The 13993-nt window shown below is 36.8% G+C and overlaps 2 protein-coding genes across 3 annotated transcripts in view; one reads left to right on the top strand and one right to left on the bottom strand.

The window, feature by feature from the left end:
- RAD9B (RAD9 checkpoint clamp component B) overlaps nt 1-2605 on the bottom strand; it is a 54378-nt gene extending 51773 nt beyond the window's left edge. Inside the window, exon 1 of the mRNA XM_031948565.1 lies at nt 2461-2605. Within this exon, the coding sequence (XP_031804425.1) occupies nt 2461-2494 (34 nt within the window). The 5' untranslated portion in view covers nt 2495-2605. The remainder of the gene's footprint in view (nt 1-2460) is intronic.
- A 95-nt stretch (nt 2606-2700) lies between these two features.
- Nucleotides 2701-13991, top strand: VPS29 (VPS29 retromer complex component). Of its 2 annotated transcripts, XM_031948567.1 has the most exons (5): nt 2714-2794; nt 6632-6643; nt 9029-9220; nt 12102-12337; nt 13473-13991. In XM_031948567.1, the coding sequence occupies exons 1-5, from the start codon at nt 2792-2794 to the stop codon at nt 13588-13590; spliced, it is 561 nt and encodes a 186-aa protein (XP_031804427.1). In that variant the 5' UTR covers nt 2714-2791; the 3' UTR covers nt 13591-13991. The 2 variants fall into 2 exon arrangements, with proteins under 2 accessions (XP_031804428.1, XP_031804427.1); XM_031948568.1 differs by lacking the exon at nt 6632-6643 and having other exon boundaries at nt 2701-2794.
- The last annotated feature ends 2 nt before the right edge of the window (nt 13992-13993 follow it).

The raw sequence follows: 13993 nt of genomic DNA, 5'->3' as shown, positions 1-13993 counted from the left end.
GAGGTAGAATCTGAACACCCCCTGCTGCTAAGGCCCAGGCCTCTATCCACTCCACTATATTGTGGATTATAGGTTTATAGAACATTAGAGTTGTAAAGAACCTTAATGCTCATGAAGTACATTTTATAGATTTTACAGTGAAGAAAAATAACTTCCAAGGAAACATGAGTTAGAAGCAAGGCTAAAATTTAAACTCAGTTCAGGTCATCATAGACTATTAGAACATGAAAGTACCTTAGATATCATCTAGTCCAATCCTTTCAATGTACAGAGAGGGAAACCAAGGCACAGAGAAGAAAAGTAACTTTCCCAGGAATACCAATAACTAGCAAACACAGGGTTTGAATTTAGGTCTTTCGATTCAAAAATGGTTGCTCTTCAGAATTAGAAGGGGCCTTAGATATTAGGGAGGCTCATTTTACAGATCAGGAAAATGAGGGAACTTGCCTTCAGTATTAGAGAGAGGTAAAGTCACTCACCCAAATTTACCACACATGGCTGAACTGGGATTTTAAACCAAGTGTCCTTGGTCCCTTTCCATTGACAGAGACAGTATTAATGATAAGAATCGACTTTGAATCCCATTTCACACATTTAATGTCTGTTTAACTGTGTCATATCACTTTTCAGGAGCTTCAGTTTCCTCATCTGTCAAACTGGAATAACAATACCTAGGATACCTCAAAGAGCTTTTGGGAAGGTCAGAAATAAAATTGAAAAATTTAAATCTTTCATCCAATGATAGTGGCCTGTTGCCTGTTCCACCGAGACTCTCCATTAATGGACTCCAGACATTTTCTGGCTGTCTATCATGCCTGAACAGCTCTCCTTACTCTGACTACTGAGTTCCCCAGCTTCCTTTAAATCCAAACTAAAATTCCATCCCCTATAGGAAGCTTTCTTAGTTCTAAAGCCTCTACTCTTTTCAGTTCAGTTATGTTTCAGTTGTGTCCAACTCTTCATGTCCCCCTTTGGGGTTTTCTTAGCAAAAATACTAGAGTGGGTAGCTATTTCCTTCTCCAGCTCATTTTACAGATGAGGAAACTGAGGCAAACGGGTGAAGTAACTCGTCCAGTCACAAAACTAAGTGTCTGGTGCTACTACTGGGCTTATACCCCAAGGAGATACTAAAGAAGGGAAAGGGACCTGTATGTGCCAAAATGTTTGTGGCAGCCCTGTGTGTAGTGGCTAGAAGCTGGAAAATGAATGGATGCCCATGAATTGTGGTATGTGAATGTTATGGAATATTATTGTTCTGTAAGAAATGACCAGCAGGATGAATACAGAGAGGCTTGGAGAGACTTACATGAACTGATGCTGAGGGAAATGAGCAGAACCAAGAGATCATTATATACGTCAACAACGATACTGTATGAAAATGTAATCTGATGGAAGTGGATTTCTTTGACAAAGAGACCTAATTCAGTTTCAATTGATCAATGATGGACAGAAGCAGCTACACCCAAAGAAAAAAACACTGGGAAATGAATGTAAACTGTTTGCATTTTTGTTTTTCTTCCCGGGTTATTTTTACCTTCTGAATCCAATTTTTCCTGTGCAACAAGAGAACTATTCAGTTCTGCACACATATATTGTATCCAAGATCTATTGTAACCTAGTTAACATGTATAGAACTGCTTGCCATCTAGGGGAGGGGGTGGAGGGTGGGAGGGAAAAATCGGAACAGAAGTGAGTGCAAGGGATAATGTTGTAAAAAAAAAAAAAAAAAATTACCCTGTAATGGGTTCTAGCAATAAAAAGTTATTATAATAATAAAAAAAACCACTAAGTGTCTGAAGCCAGATTTGAACTCAGTAAGATGAGTCTTCCTGCTTCTAGGCCTGCTGCTCTGCCTACTATGGTACCAACCTGGCCACCTTTTTCTCTTTTAATTATTTCCTCTTTATCTTGGCTGCAGCTTGCTTTGCATATATGTGTTCGCATGGTGTCTCCCCCATTAGATATAAGCTATTTGGGGTCAAGGACTATCTTTTGTCTCTTTTAGCACAACGTTTGGCACACAGTAGGTGCTTAATAAATGTTGACTGAAATGACCGCTATTCTACTTTCAAAGACGAACAGCCCTGACGGCGGAGGAAGGATTCAGCTACCGGATCATGATTTAAAGTTGAAAGAAGCCATAAAGAAACAGAATCAATGCTTCCCCTCATTTTACAGAGAGGGAAACTGAGCCGCGCGTCCAGGACCACACAAGACGCAGGATTTTTATCTGGGTTCTCGGACTCCCGATCCGTCACTCTTCAAAGAAGTCACGGAACGTCCGACGTTCTAGGCGTGAGGCGCCCTGAGGCCCAGGGGTGGGACGCCGCTTTCCCAAGCGTGACAGTGGCGGGGTCGGGTCTGGTCCGGGAGCTGACGGCTCGGACCCTAGCCACTGTACGGCGGGGGAAACTGAGGCAGCAGCCCGAGGCCGCCCCCGCTGGGCTCGGAAGGCGGCACCTTTCACTTGACGGTTGTCCATCACACACTTCATCTTCTCCAAGGTGGGCTGAGGAAACCCCAGCGCGAGCGACTCCGCCCGGCGCGTGATCAGAAGCGCCCCGGGCTTCCCGCTCTTTCCGGGTCGGCCTCACCCTGCACTTCCGGCAGGCTGTTTCCCCGCGCATTGCCGCTTCGCCTATTAGGGAATCTAGGCCTGTCCGGGCCGCCGTCGCCGCCTCGGAGCCGAAACGCGTTGTCATTGGCCGGGCCCTCGGTGGGCGGTTCCCAGGGAAGCTGAGGAAGGAGGCGGCGGCGGCGGTTGCTGTGGCGGAGCGGGGCCGGTGACAGGATGGTGAGAGCGGCGTCCCGAGGAGAAGTCCCCAGCAAGGAGGGGGGCGGGGAGCGGGTGGAGGAAGGGGAGAAACGGAGGCCGCGGTAGTGGGAATGGCAGCGGAGGGAGAGCCCGCACCCGGCTCCGGCCGTGTCAGGCCCGGGCGCGCGGCCCCAGGGAGCGGCGCCCAAGGGGTGTCTCCTACTCGGGCCCGGGACAAGCTCCCTGCACCGCTTCGACCGCCCTCCCCCGGGCCGCAGCTTCTCCCGAGTCACGAGGCCTGTGCCCCCGGCCCTAGGCCGAGGGTCACTGGCCGGTCCGCCGCGTCACATGACCGCTCAGCCCGAGGTACTCCCGGGGCCTCATCTGTAAAAGGAACGGGCCGGCGGCCTCGGGCCTCCCGTCCGGGACCTCCTCGAGTCGGGAAGTCTGGTCTCCCCCAGCGTAGCCGCAGGCGAGCCTCTTCCCCCCTTCCGGGGCCCCTAACCCTTTCGGCCATCGGATCAGAACGGGAGGGGCTTTTAAAGACAATTTACCCCGATCGGGGGGAAATAGGAGGGGGAGCAGAGCTGACATTCGAACCCCGAACCTCTCTGATTCCACATGTAGCGTTCTTAACCTTGCTCCCTTCCGGGTCTGAAATCCTCTCGGAAGCCTTAGCGGCCTTTTCGGGAAGGGGTTCCAGACCTGTCACACGCCTTCCCCCAAAGGTCGGTTTTGTTCGGAGCCTCCTTAGCCGAATAGTTTATTTATTTAGGCCCCTGGGGATGAGTGACTTAATCAGGGCTATTCAGCTTTCAAGTAAGTTTGTGGCTGGATTTGAACTCGGGTCCACCTGACGTTGGGACCGGCCCTCTATCCATGGAGCCAGCCACCGAGTAGCCCGAGTATTAAGCAGAAATGGATTTTCAATTTCCATTTCCAATTCTTTGAAAAAAGGTACTTTCTTAGAACGGAAGGAGCATAGGATTGGAGGCACACTTGGGATCTCCTGGTAACTGTTACTTTCTGCCTGGGTAACTTTGGGCAAGTTCCTTTTTCAGACCCTCACTTTGCTCACCTGTGAAAATAAGGAATTGGGGACAATCAGGAGTTCTCTGAAACCTTCTCATGAACCTTTTGGCTTTCCGGTGAAGCCTGTGGAGCCCTTCTGAGAATGGTGTTTTTAATGAATAAGTTAAAACATATAGTATTAAAGGAAACAAATTATATTGAAATTCAGACAACAATTTTTTAAAAAAGAATCCTACAAAAAATTTTTAAAGCGTCCTAAAGTAGATGAGTGAGATGCCTTTGATTATTGAGGATTTGGATTTATTTTAGTAGGTACTTATTTCATTGGAATTGAAGGAGTATTAAGCAGTATTAAATTCTGGTCTTCCTAAGTCAGGGGCCCTGGATCACCAGGGGTCAATAGAGCAGTTTTAAAGTGTCCCTGAAGATGGCTGGGAAGAAAATTACACTTTATTTTCACTTGCTTCTAAATCAAATTGAGCATTTTCTTCAGTTATTTAAAAACAATATTCTGACAAAGGGTCTGTAACTTTACTGGTTTTACAAAAAGGTGGATCCTTGGCATAAAAAAGTTAAGACTTTTCTTAAATTGATGATTATAATAATTGAAAACTATATCATTTTAAGATTTTCACTCATTTGATTAAAAAGTTACATAAGTCCTTGTTTTTCTTTTGTTTGTTTGTTTAGGGTCTGTTAGAGCAACCCAGAAATTTTTTTATTTGTATCAGTTTGAAGTTAAATTGTATCTTCTAACACATGTGTATCACTTGCATTTTTAAATTTGCTGAGATGTATGCAATCTACTTTGCTTTTTTTTTTTTTTAAGTAGATTGAAGATCAAATTGACTGACAGAATTTTAAACTCAGATTTAGTCTTTATCCTGGTTTGGGTTGTTAACCCCAAATTGAATTGCTTCTAAATTCTAATCTTATATTTTTTTAGTGTTGTTTCTTCATTGTATAACAAAGGTGCTAAATTAATGGTGGTAATTTATATTATTTCTAGCGTACTTCTCCTTTGATATAAAAGGAAAAATAACATTGCACAATAACAGTAAGCAAGTTCTCTTCATGGGGGAGAGGAAATAAGAAATAAACCATATTCATGTTTTCAAAGTCATAAATCTAAGAAACTAATAGGTAAGCACTACATCTATAAATACAGTAGATTTGTCACATTATTACAAAATGAGCATATAGCATTTTTAGATTACTAAATTGGAACATCACTTTTTTATTTGAAGCTACAGGGAGAATTAATATTATAAGGTTAATTGTAACCTTAACCATCACTTTTATGCTTTGAAGCCCTTCATTTGCCACAGAAGACAGGGAAAATTCAGTAATCACATACATACTTAGTATAAATGTTAAAATTCTGGGAGCACAAGGCTTATATGTGGGGAAGATTTGACTTAGCTAGACATATTTTCCTTGTTTTTGTTATGATCTTCCTTCTCCACCCCTATCCTATCTAAAGAGAAGGATTGTTCTTTGTAACTCCAAATACCTGTAGTTACCTAAAAGTTGCAAATACTTAATGAATGTTTATTGAATTGGATTATATTCAAAAGGCATTTAAGTAATTTGTTCCTGATTTTAAAGGAATAGAAACTAGACCAATGATGTTTTAGGAACCTCGTAGGTGAGAAATATCTATCAATCTGGGTTGGCACTTTCCTTACCACATAAAATAAAAGAGAATTACCTATGGCCCCAGTTCTCAAAATGTGCCTCATGTACCCCTTAAGAGTCCCCAAGGTCAAAATCATTTTCATTGTTATATTAAAACCTTCCTCCTCCCTTCTCCCACTACATATTTATGTGAGGCTCTATTTTCTCATACTCTTGACAACATATTGTAACAGGTTGAAATGCAGAGCAAATATGATAATCCAACTGTCTTCTATTAATCCAGACATTAAAGGTGTTTACAAAAATGCCACTCTTCTCATTAAAGTTTTTCCATAAAAATGTGTTGTTTATGTTAACATGGGTTTATTATTGATATTAATGAATTGCAAAAACCTTTTTTAATTATCAATTTAATTTCTAAAACTCTAGCATATAATAAATATCAATAGGTAAATAAAAGCTCTTTGTTTTTAATAATTTTTACAAGTTTAAAGAAGTCTTGAGACCCAAAAACTTGAGAACTGCTGGCCTGTGACACTGAATATATATGAGTTGCCCATAGTTGTTAAGCCAGAACAGGACAGAGTGCTGAACTTGAAGCAGTGCCTATTTCACAGCATAACACTGCCTTTCATCATAGTATGTATGATAAGGGATCCAGATCTGGCCTCAGTATAATTTGGCAACCATTAGAATTATACTATTAGTTCAAGATTATGGTATTGCTAAATTAGTACCTTCTAGAGACATAATTGATTACTTAGCCCCATATGAATCTTCAAACACAGGCTCCATTCATGTGATCATTGATAGGAATGTCTCCATTTTTGCCATTTCAGATTCTAGATTGAACTGAAAGCTAAGGGTAATAAATCTGGAACACAGATGTAGGGGATCACTGTGGGGAAAGAATGTTGGAAAGGATCTGTAGCATAGTCTTTAAAAGGAAAAAATAACCTCCAAACTAGTTTAATAAGATCAAATTGGTTTCTTTTGATATCATTTTGAGCACGGTGTGAGCAAAGCTGATTTTTTTTTTTTAAACATTTTCCTTCATAACACTCAGAATTCATTAACAGTTTGCATATTTATTTGGCTAAAGGTTTTTTAATTTTATTTTCTTTTGCTTTCTTTTGTTTAACATTGGTCATGTTTCACCCTTTTTTTCATTCCCCTGTCTGCAATCAACTTCTTCATTCCAATCAGGCTGGGCACAGAGTAAGTTTCTTCTTGTAGCTCCTACTAACATTGGTGGTGGGTGACTGACTCAGAACTATTAGAGCATCTTAATGAGGTACAGATTTTTGAATTTTTATTGTGGGTATATTATTCTTAGGTTTCTTACCCTTAATTTGACTCTCAAGGAGAGGTAAATGACTACATTCAGATACCTTAACTAATTGGTTCGGAGGCTGTCATTAGCTGTAACTTCTATTTTAGAATAGATTAGACTTTTGCTATAACATAACTTTCTGAATTGTGAGTTTAGGGATAAGCTGAAACTTATTCAAAGATACTTGGTACTTAGAGTGGCAGAAATATTCATTAGAACATTGTTTCATTTACTGTATCCCATATCATGAATTTAGGAGATACTATTATAACAAGATTCTAGTGTACTTCCCTTGAGTTCATCTTTTTGTATAACAATGACACATTTGTTTCCAGACTTATTCTGATTCAAGTGTAGTATACTTTGAGGATAATACACTGCATCTTGTAGCCTATGTTAGCCTATTGAGATCATATATAAGGAAATTATCATGCAGACATAGCATTTAATCTGTCTAAAGTAAATAGTCTATTCTTACCTAAATATATATTTTTGAAGTGTTTATGGGAGCATAACCTTTTGTGATTTTTTTTTTTTGAGGAGTTTAGGCATCTTTTTTATATGATCATCTATTTTTGTTATTCCTCAAATTCAGTATCCTACATTAACTCTTTTATTTATTTCAATGGTTGAACCTGCTCTGAGGGGACCAATTGCCCTCTTAGAGTGAAGATTGTTTGGTCCCTAGACACTTTTGTATGCTCTTCAGAGAGGACAAAAATAAGCAAGTGGTTATTGGCATTTGTGCTCCAAGATCTGGATGAAACAATTCAGTGGATTCAGGCCATTAAGTTATTACACCACCCAAAATAATGTTACTTCTCTTTTTCAAAAAGAAGCTTCCTTAACAAAAAATAATGGCATGGAAATATTGTCAACCCCTGTCACTCTGCTGTCACTCCCATGTCTGGTAACAGTTCATTTTGCTTTTCAGCTATTTTGATTTTTTGTTGCGTAATGAAATCCAGCTGCTTTCAGTGAGCATTTTAATTTGCATGAATAACTAATTTACAAACTTTGTGGTGACCAAAGTGTTTGCACACATCTCAGATCTCCTATGTGTATTTTATACTACATTGAAAAATTTAGTATTTTCTTTAACAACTTTAGAAATGAATTTTAAAAATGTCCTTTCTGAGTTATGGAAAAGAGTTTATGTGTGCACATATGAACATATATACACATACATACATATATAGTTTTACAGTTAGGATTTGAAAGGATAGGACAACTGATTTCTTTGTACCTACTTGAATAAATTGATTTCATGGTCTTATAGACAACTTTATAAGTTTGCCGTTATAAAGACCTTGGCGATATTTCATGAGGGGACAAAAAGAAATAAAGCTTTTTGTGTGGAACCTTTGGAAAATCAAAATAACATTTCATGACTATTACTATTATGGTGATTGTTTTCTTTTTAATATTGTAACAGCAAAACTTTTCTTTTATCATTCAAGTGATGTTTTAATTATAATCAATTTCTCATATAGATTACTAACTTAACAAAATAAAGTGGTTAACTTTTTGAAGCTAGTATACTTGAAAAATTGTGAAAATATATTATTTCGCAATTAGGGATTATAAATGAAGTAAATAAGCAGATAAAACAGGTGAGAAGGAAAATGAAAAATATAGAAGAATATGATGTAAAACTATCAATTTATTCTTGGTGTTTTTTCATAGCCCTGGTAGTAGTAGGTATTTTTATATTTTTTCAAAACATTATTATTGTTATTAGGATAAGGTAATGAATAATCTTATTTTTATTATCTTTTTCAATAAGCTTGGTCAATTAGGAAAGCTTGTGGAATTGCATTAATCTTCTCCTTTGCCATCTTGAAGTCCTTTTGGAAATGTATAAAACATGGACATTGTGTCCTATTAGCTTTCTGATAATTCACGTTTTCAAAAAATGCCATATTCCACAGCTAGGAAGAAGGGATTTTTATCCTGCACTTTTCATCTTTAGCTTATAGAGTTTTTCAAATGGAACAGTACAAAACTGCTCGTTTTATTCACTCTATGTGGAATACATGCATTGTGTGGGATTTGTGACAAAGACAAAACCTGCTTAATTTGGAGCTGAGGAGGACCAATCAATTCCTTTTAAGGGTAATTTTATATTAAGTGAGAATGATTTCTACTTTTTCTTGAATCCTTGAATCTTTTTTGTTATGTTTTATTTTGCTATCTGTTGAATATTGTTTACCCTCATACAACATCTTGTTTAATATATGTTATTGTTTCATACCCTGACACCTAATAAGTTGGTGTTAGTATTAGGAGATCTTCACATCCCCCACCGATGCAACAGTCTGCCAGCTAAATTCAAAAAACTGCTGGTGCCTGGAAAAATTCAGCACATTCTCTGCACTGGAAATCTTTGTACCAAAGAAAGTTATGACTATCTAAAGACTCTCGCTGGAGATGTTCACATTGTTAGAGGAGACTTTGATGAGGTGATGTATTTTTACTATTTTTTTATTTAGTTTTTTTGACATAATTTTGATTAAACATCTTAAAATTAATTTTGAGTAAAAATGGTTTTGCTTTCATTCTGAATTTACTATCATTTCTTTTTTTTTTTTTAAGCTTCTTATTTTCAAAACCATCATTTCAATTGTATTTAAATCAGATGGCCCAGCCAGAGAGGCAGGCATGTTTAGTAATACCAAGAAAAAGAACAGGATTTAAGAGACTGGGGGTCTCACCCCAGCCCTTTCACGGAGTAATTGTATGCCCTTTGGCAAATAAGAGACTTGTACTAGAAAATCCACCTGGTTTCTTCTGGCAGTTAAATTTTGTGATTCTGCTGTGAATAGTGTGTATTTCAGGTTTCTGGAATTATTGGTAATTCATAAATACATTTTCTTGTACGACTAAATTGGTGTCATGAGTGACATAATTTATTTGTATCAGGAAAAAAGTGCTGGAAGTAATTAATGACTATGTTAATGATTAGCAATGTTGCATGTCTCTTTCTTGTCAGAAGAAAGGCTGTACAAGTGAAAATGAACCATAGAGCCATCATTCCCAGCCTCATGCCATATGCATGCCAGCTCTTTGACTAAGTTATTGATAAAGAGAAATGTTAACAGAATCAGGCTGAGCGCAGATCTCTGAGGCATTCCACTGAAAATTGCCTAGTCAGATATTGAATTTTTCATGATTACTCTATGAAACTAATTATTCAATCAGTTTCAAATAGCTCTGGTTGTACTATCATCTAGTCTACATTTCTTTTTCTTTTCTACACAATTCTTTGAAATCATGCTGTTTTTTTCTAGCTACTCACTGTCTTTGATAATACATTCTAGCATTTTCCCAGTAATCAAAGTGAAGCTATTGTTGTATACTGTAGTTTTCTCAATCCTTTCTCTTTCCTTAAAACAAAACAAAAAACTTTGTAACATTTTTATCCCTACTTCATTCTCCAGACAATCATTTAACGGTCACATCTGCCAATTCTATTAGTGTGTTATGGGCTGGGCTTGACTCATCTTGGTCCCTAGATAGTTTTGGTCTGAAATGGGAACAAAATGAGTCACTAGTAAGCAATTTTGCAATTAGCAAAAGAAAGTTTACTTAGCCATAGGAGAGGAAAGACAGTTAGAATAGAGAAGAGATCTTTATCTAGGCTTTATCTTTGATTCATTTGAGTACATGTTATCTAAGCTGCTGATCTCTAGTCACAAACTAGAGAAAGTAGCACCAGTCCCTTTTTCCTTGGCTATTTTATATCCAGGGACACGGGAAGCTCCATTATTGTCCCTGGTTTTAGAGCCCTGAGCCAACTAAATCTTGATGTCATTTCAGTCCCTTTTAAAGAAAAATTGAACTGATTTACATAGAGGAAGAGGAAAGAGTATTAGGATTTTGCTCCCACCACACTAATAAATAGTTTCTGTGGGCCATATGACTGGAATGCATTATCAAAGATAGCTGAGTGCTCTTTAGTATTTCCTCACTAACATTGGCAATAAATTCTCTATTAGCTTTGTAGTGGTCTTTCCCAATCCGAAAGTTCTCCCTGGCAAAAAACAAACAACAACCCAGAAGCAAAATGAGAATTCATCTACTCACTGTGCTTATAAAATCATCCTATTCACTCAGTGGTCCTCTCTATTTTTGGATTCTTTTCTCCTCTGCCCTGCTCCTCATATGACTTTATAAAACCCTTTTTTTTGTCCTGGGATTTTCTTGCCAATCTCACTTCATTCTGAGCTGTAGCATCCCTGACATTGTTCTTAGAAAGCCAGGTTATATATATTTTTTTAATTTATCATCTTGTTAGCTTGCCTTGCTTCCATATTATGTACATTTTTTAAAAAATATCTCACTTAGTGAGTTGTCAGTCTTTTAAGAAAACTCTCATTTTTATTCCTCATCAGAACTTTTGTGCTGTCAGAATTTCATTCTGGACAGTTTCCTAACCCTTATGGCAGACCATCTGTAATATTCTCCAAACCCTTTTGAAATCTGCTCTCTTAAAATCTAGTATATATCAAACTATGCCCAGCTTCCCCATACTGTATTATGAACTCCTAGAAAGATTGCTTTCTCCCTCCAAGCTTTCAATCATTTTCACTCTAGCAACCAATTCCTTCCAGTTAGTGAAAAACCAGATCTAAGATAGGATTCTTTCTTATTGGTTACTTTAACTTTTGAAGAACTAAGTTATTAAGGTCAGTAGTGAAATTATATTAAATGTTGTGCTTTTGGCATCTCAACAGATGTATGAACTTGAAGTTCCCCATACCTGTTGTACCTTGCCTTTCTGCCAAACTTATGATGTTTCTTGAACTCACCCTATTATCAGCCCCTTTTTACACTTTAGTTCTTAATAAACAGTGCTTACCATTCACATTACTTCCCCTTTTTACCTGACTTCCTTTTTTTTTTTTTTAATGATACCTAGTCAGAGCCATAGCCTGGTAGGTCCTATTCCACCAAGTTTCTGATTCCTATAAGGTCAAATTTGCTTTAAAGAGAGTTTGATAGAGAAAAAGACAATATAATGTTCAAGTTCATTTTTCTAAATTATTAATCAGCCTTTTTTTGTTTTTTTCTTGGAGACATCCAGCATTATAGATCAATTTCTATTAATCAACAGACATTTTTAAATGTTTAAAAAACCTTTAAAATATTTATTATATTAATAAATTTTTAACAATAAACAAAATTTACTTAGTGTCTACTAAGTGAAATACAGTGTATCTAAAATAAGTATATAAACATGAGACACAGTACTGCTAATTTATTGGAAAATGGCTGATTTTTTTAAAAAAATGTCAGTACTTCTAAAATGTGTGTGCATTCTGTATGTTTGTTTTCTCTTAGAATCTGAATTATCCAGAACAGAAGGTGGTGACTGTTGGGCAGTTCAAAATTGGTTTGATCCATGGACATCAAGTAATTCCATGGGGCGATATGGCCAGCTTAGCATTGCTACAAAGGCAGTTTGATGTGGACATTCTCATTTCAGGACATACACACAAATTTGAGGCCTTTGAGCATGAAAATAAATTCTACATTAATCCAGGATCTGCCACTGGAGCATATAATGCTCTGGAAACGTGAGTAATAATATTATTTTTGTTTGTCAGTGCTTTATTAGCATTAACCCGAACTCACAAAAGAAGAAAAAAAGTAACCATTTACATAATACTGATTTTTCTTTGCCTAGAAACTTATTTTTCCTTTTTTGCAAACTGTATTTTTTAAAATGTTTATTTATTGTTTTTTGGCTTTATATCACCAGAATTTCTTCCATGGTCACTCCTATCCTCACCCCCACTCTCCCAGTAAACTATTTCTTATTCCAAATAATATATTTAAAGAAAAAAAAAGAAAGGGGGAAAAAAACCCAACAAAAGTAAACAATACATTAAAAACATTACCATGAATCTCCTACTTTTAAAAAGGAATAGGGTAGGGGTATCTTATGTCTCTTCTTTCAAGCCATGTTGTTCTTTGTAATTTTATAACTTTTTTTTCTTTCCATTTACATTGTTATATTCTTTTATATATTGTTTACTTGGCTTTGTTTTCATTACTCTGCATCAGAGATTTAGTTTTCATACTATATTCTTCATATCCATTATTAACAGCGTACGAAATAGTCTGTTACATTTATGTAACACAATTTGTTTAGCTATTTCCCATTCAATAGATACCTATTTTGCCTCCAGTTCTTTGCTATTATAAATATTTTGCTTTTTATGGGGACTTGGTTCTTATCAGTGGCCACCTTGGAATATAGACCTAATAGTGAAATCACTGGATCAAAAGGTTTGGACATTTAAGTCGCTTTAGTTGTATAATTCCAAATTGCTGTACTGAGTCACGGTTCCACCAGCAATATATTAGTATGCCTGTCTTCCCAATAATCTCTCCAACATTTTTGCAAATTTATTGGGTATGAAGCAAAACTTCAGTATTGTTTTGATTTTCATTTCATTTATTAGTTATTAGTGCCATGGAGTATTCTTTCATGTGATTGTTAGTAGTTTACATTTCTTCTTTTGAGAGTTCTTTTTCATATCCGTTAACTATTATCATCTAATAGAACTGATTACCTTTTTAATTTGAGGATCTACAACCAGATTTATCATTGAATACTATTTTTAAATTGTTAGTTTGAAAATTTTAATTTATATAGTAATAGATCTGTTTTAAACATAAAGTTAACCAATTTTTTTCCCTTTGTAGAAACATCATTCCTTCATTCGTATTGATGGACATCCAGGCTTCTACAGTTGTCACTTATGTATATCAACTTATTGGAGATGATGTGAAAGTAGAACGAATTGAATATAAAAAATCCTAAAGCAGTTCTTTTGGTGATTTTTTTTTTTTTTTTTTGGTTGTTTCATTCCCTTATTCTAATCAAGTAATTAAGCATTCAGAAGCCACAAAATTGTGACTTTTAAAAGTATTATGCATTTAAGAACTAAAATCTTATTTGGTGATACGTAAATTTGCTACAAGCTTATTGTAAACTAAGAATGTATTTAGTTTTTAGGACATGATTTCTAAAGAATAACTTGTACCACATGATAAATGGATGTATGTAAAAAAAAAAAAAGTTTAGCTCTGTAAATATCTTCAATGTTAACATTCAAGCCTTTGTTACCAACATAGTGCATGAATAGAAGAATTCCAGACTGCCTCGTTGTATACACTATCCTCCACTTTATACTGTAATAAACACTTATCCTTTCACTTATTCT

The sequence above is a fragment of the Sarcophilus harrisii genome, chromosome 1, assembly GCF_902635505.1.
Source record: "Sarcophilus harrisii chromosome 1, mSarHar1.11, whole genome shotgun sequence".
Lineage (NCBI taxonomy): Eukaryota > Metazoa > Chordata > Mammalia > Dasyuromorphia > Dasyuridae > Sarcophilus > Sarcophilus harrisii.
This window is presented reverse-complemented; position numbering and strand designations above follow the sequence as displayed.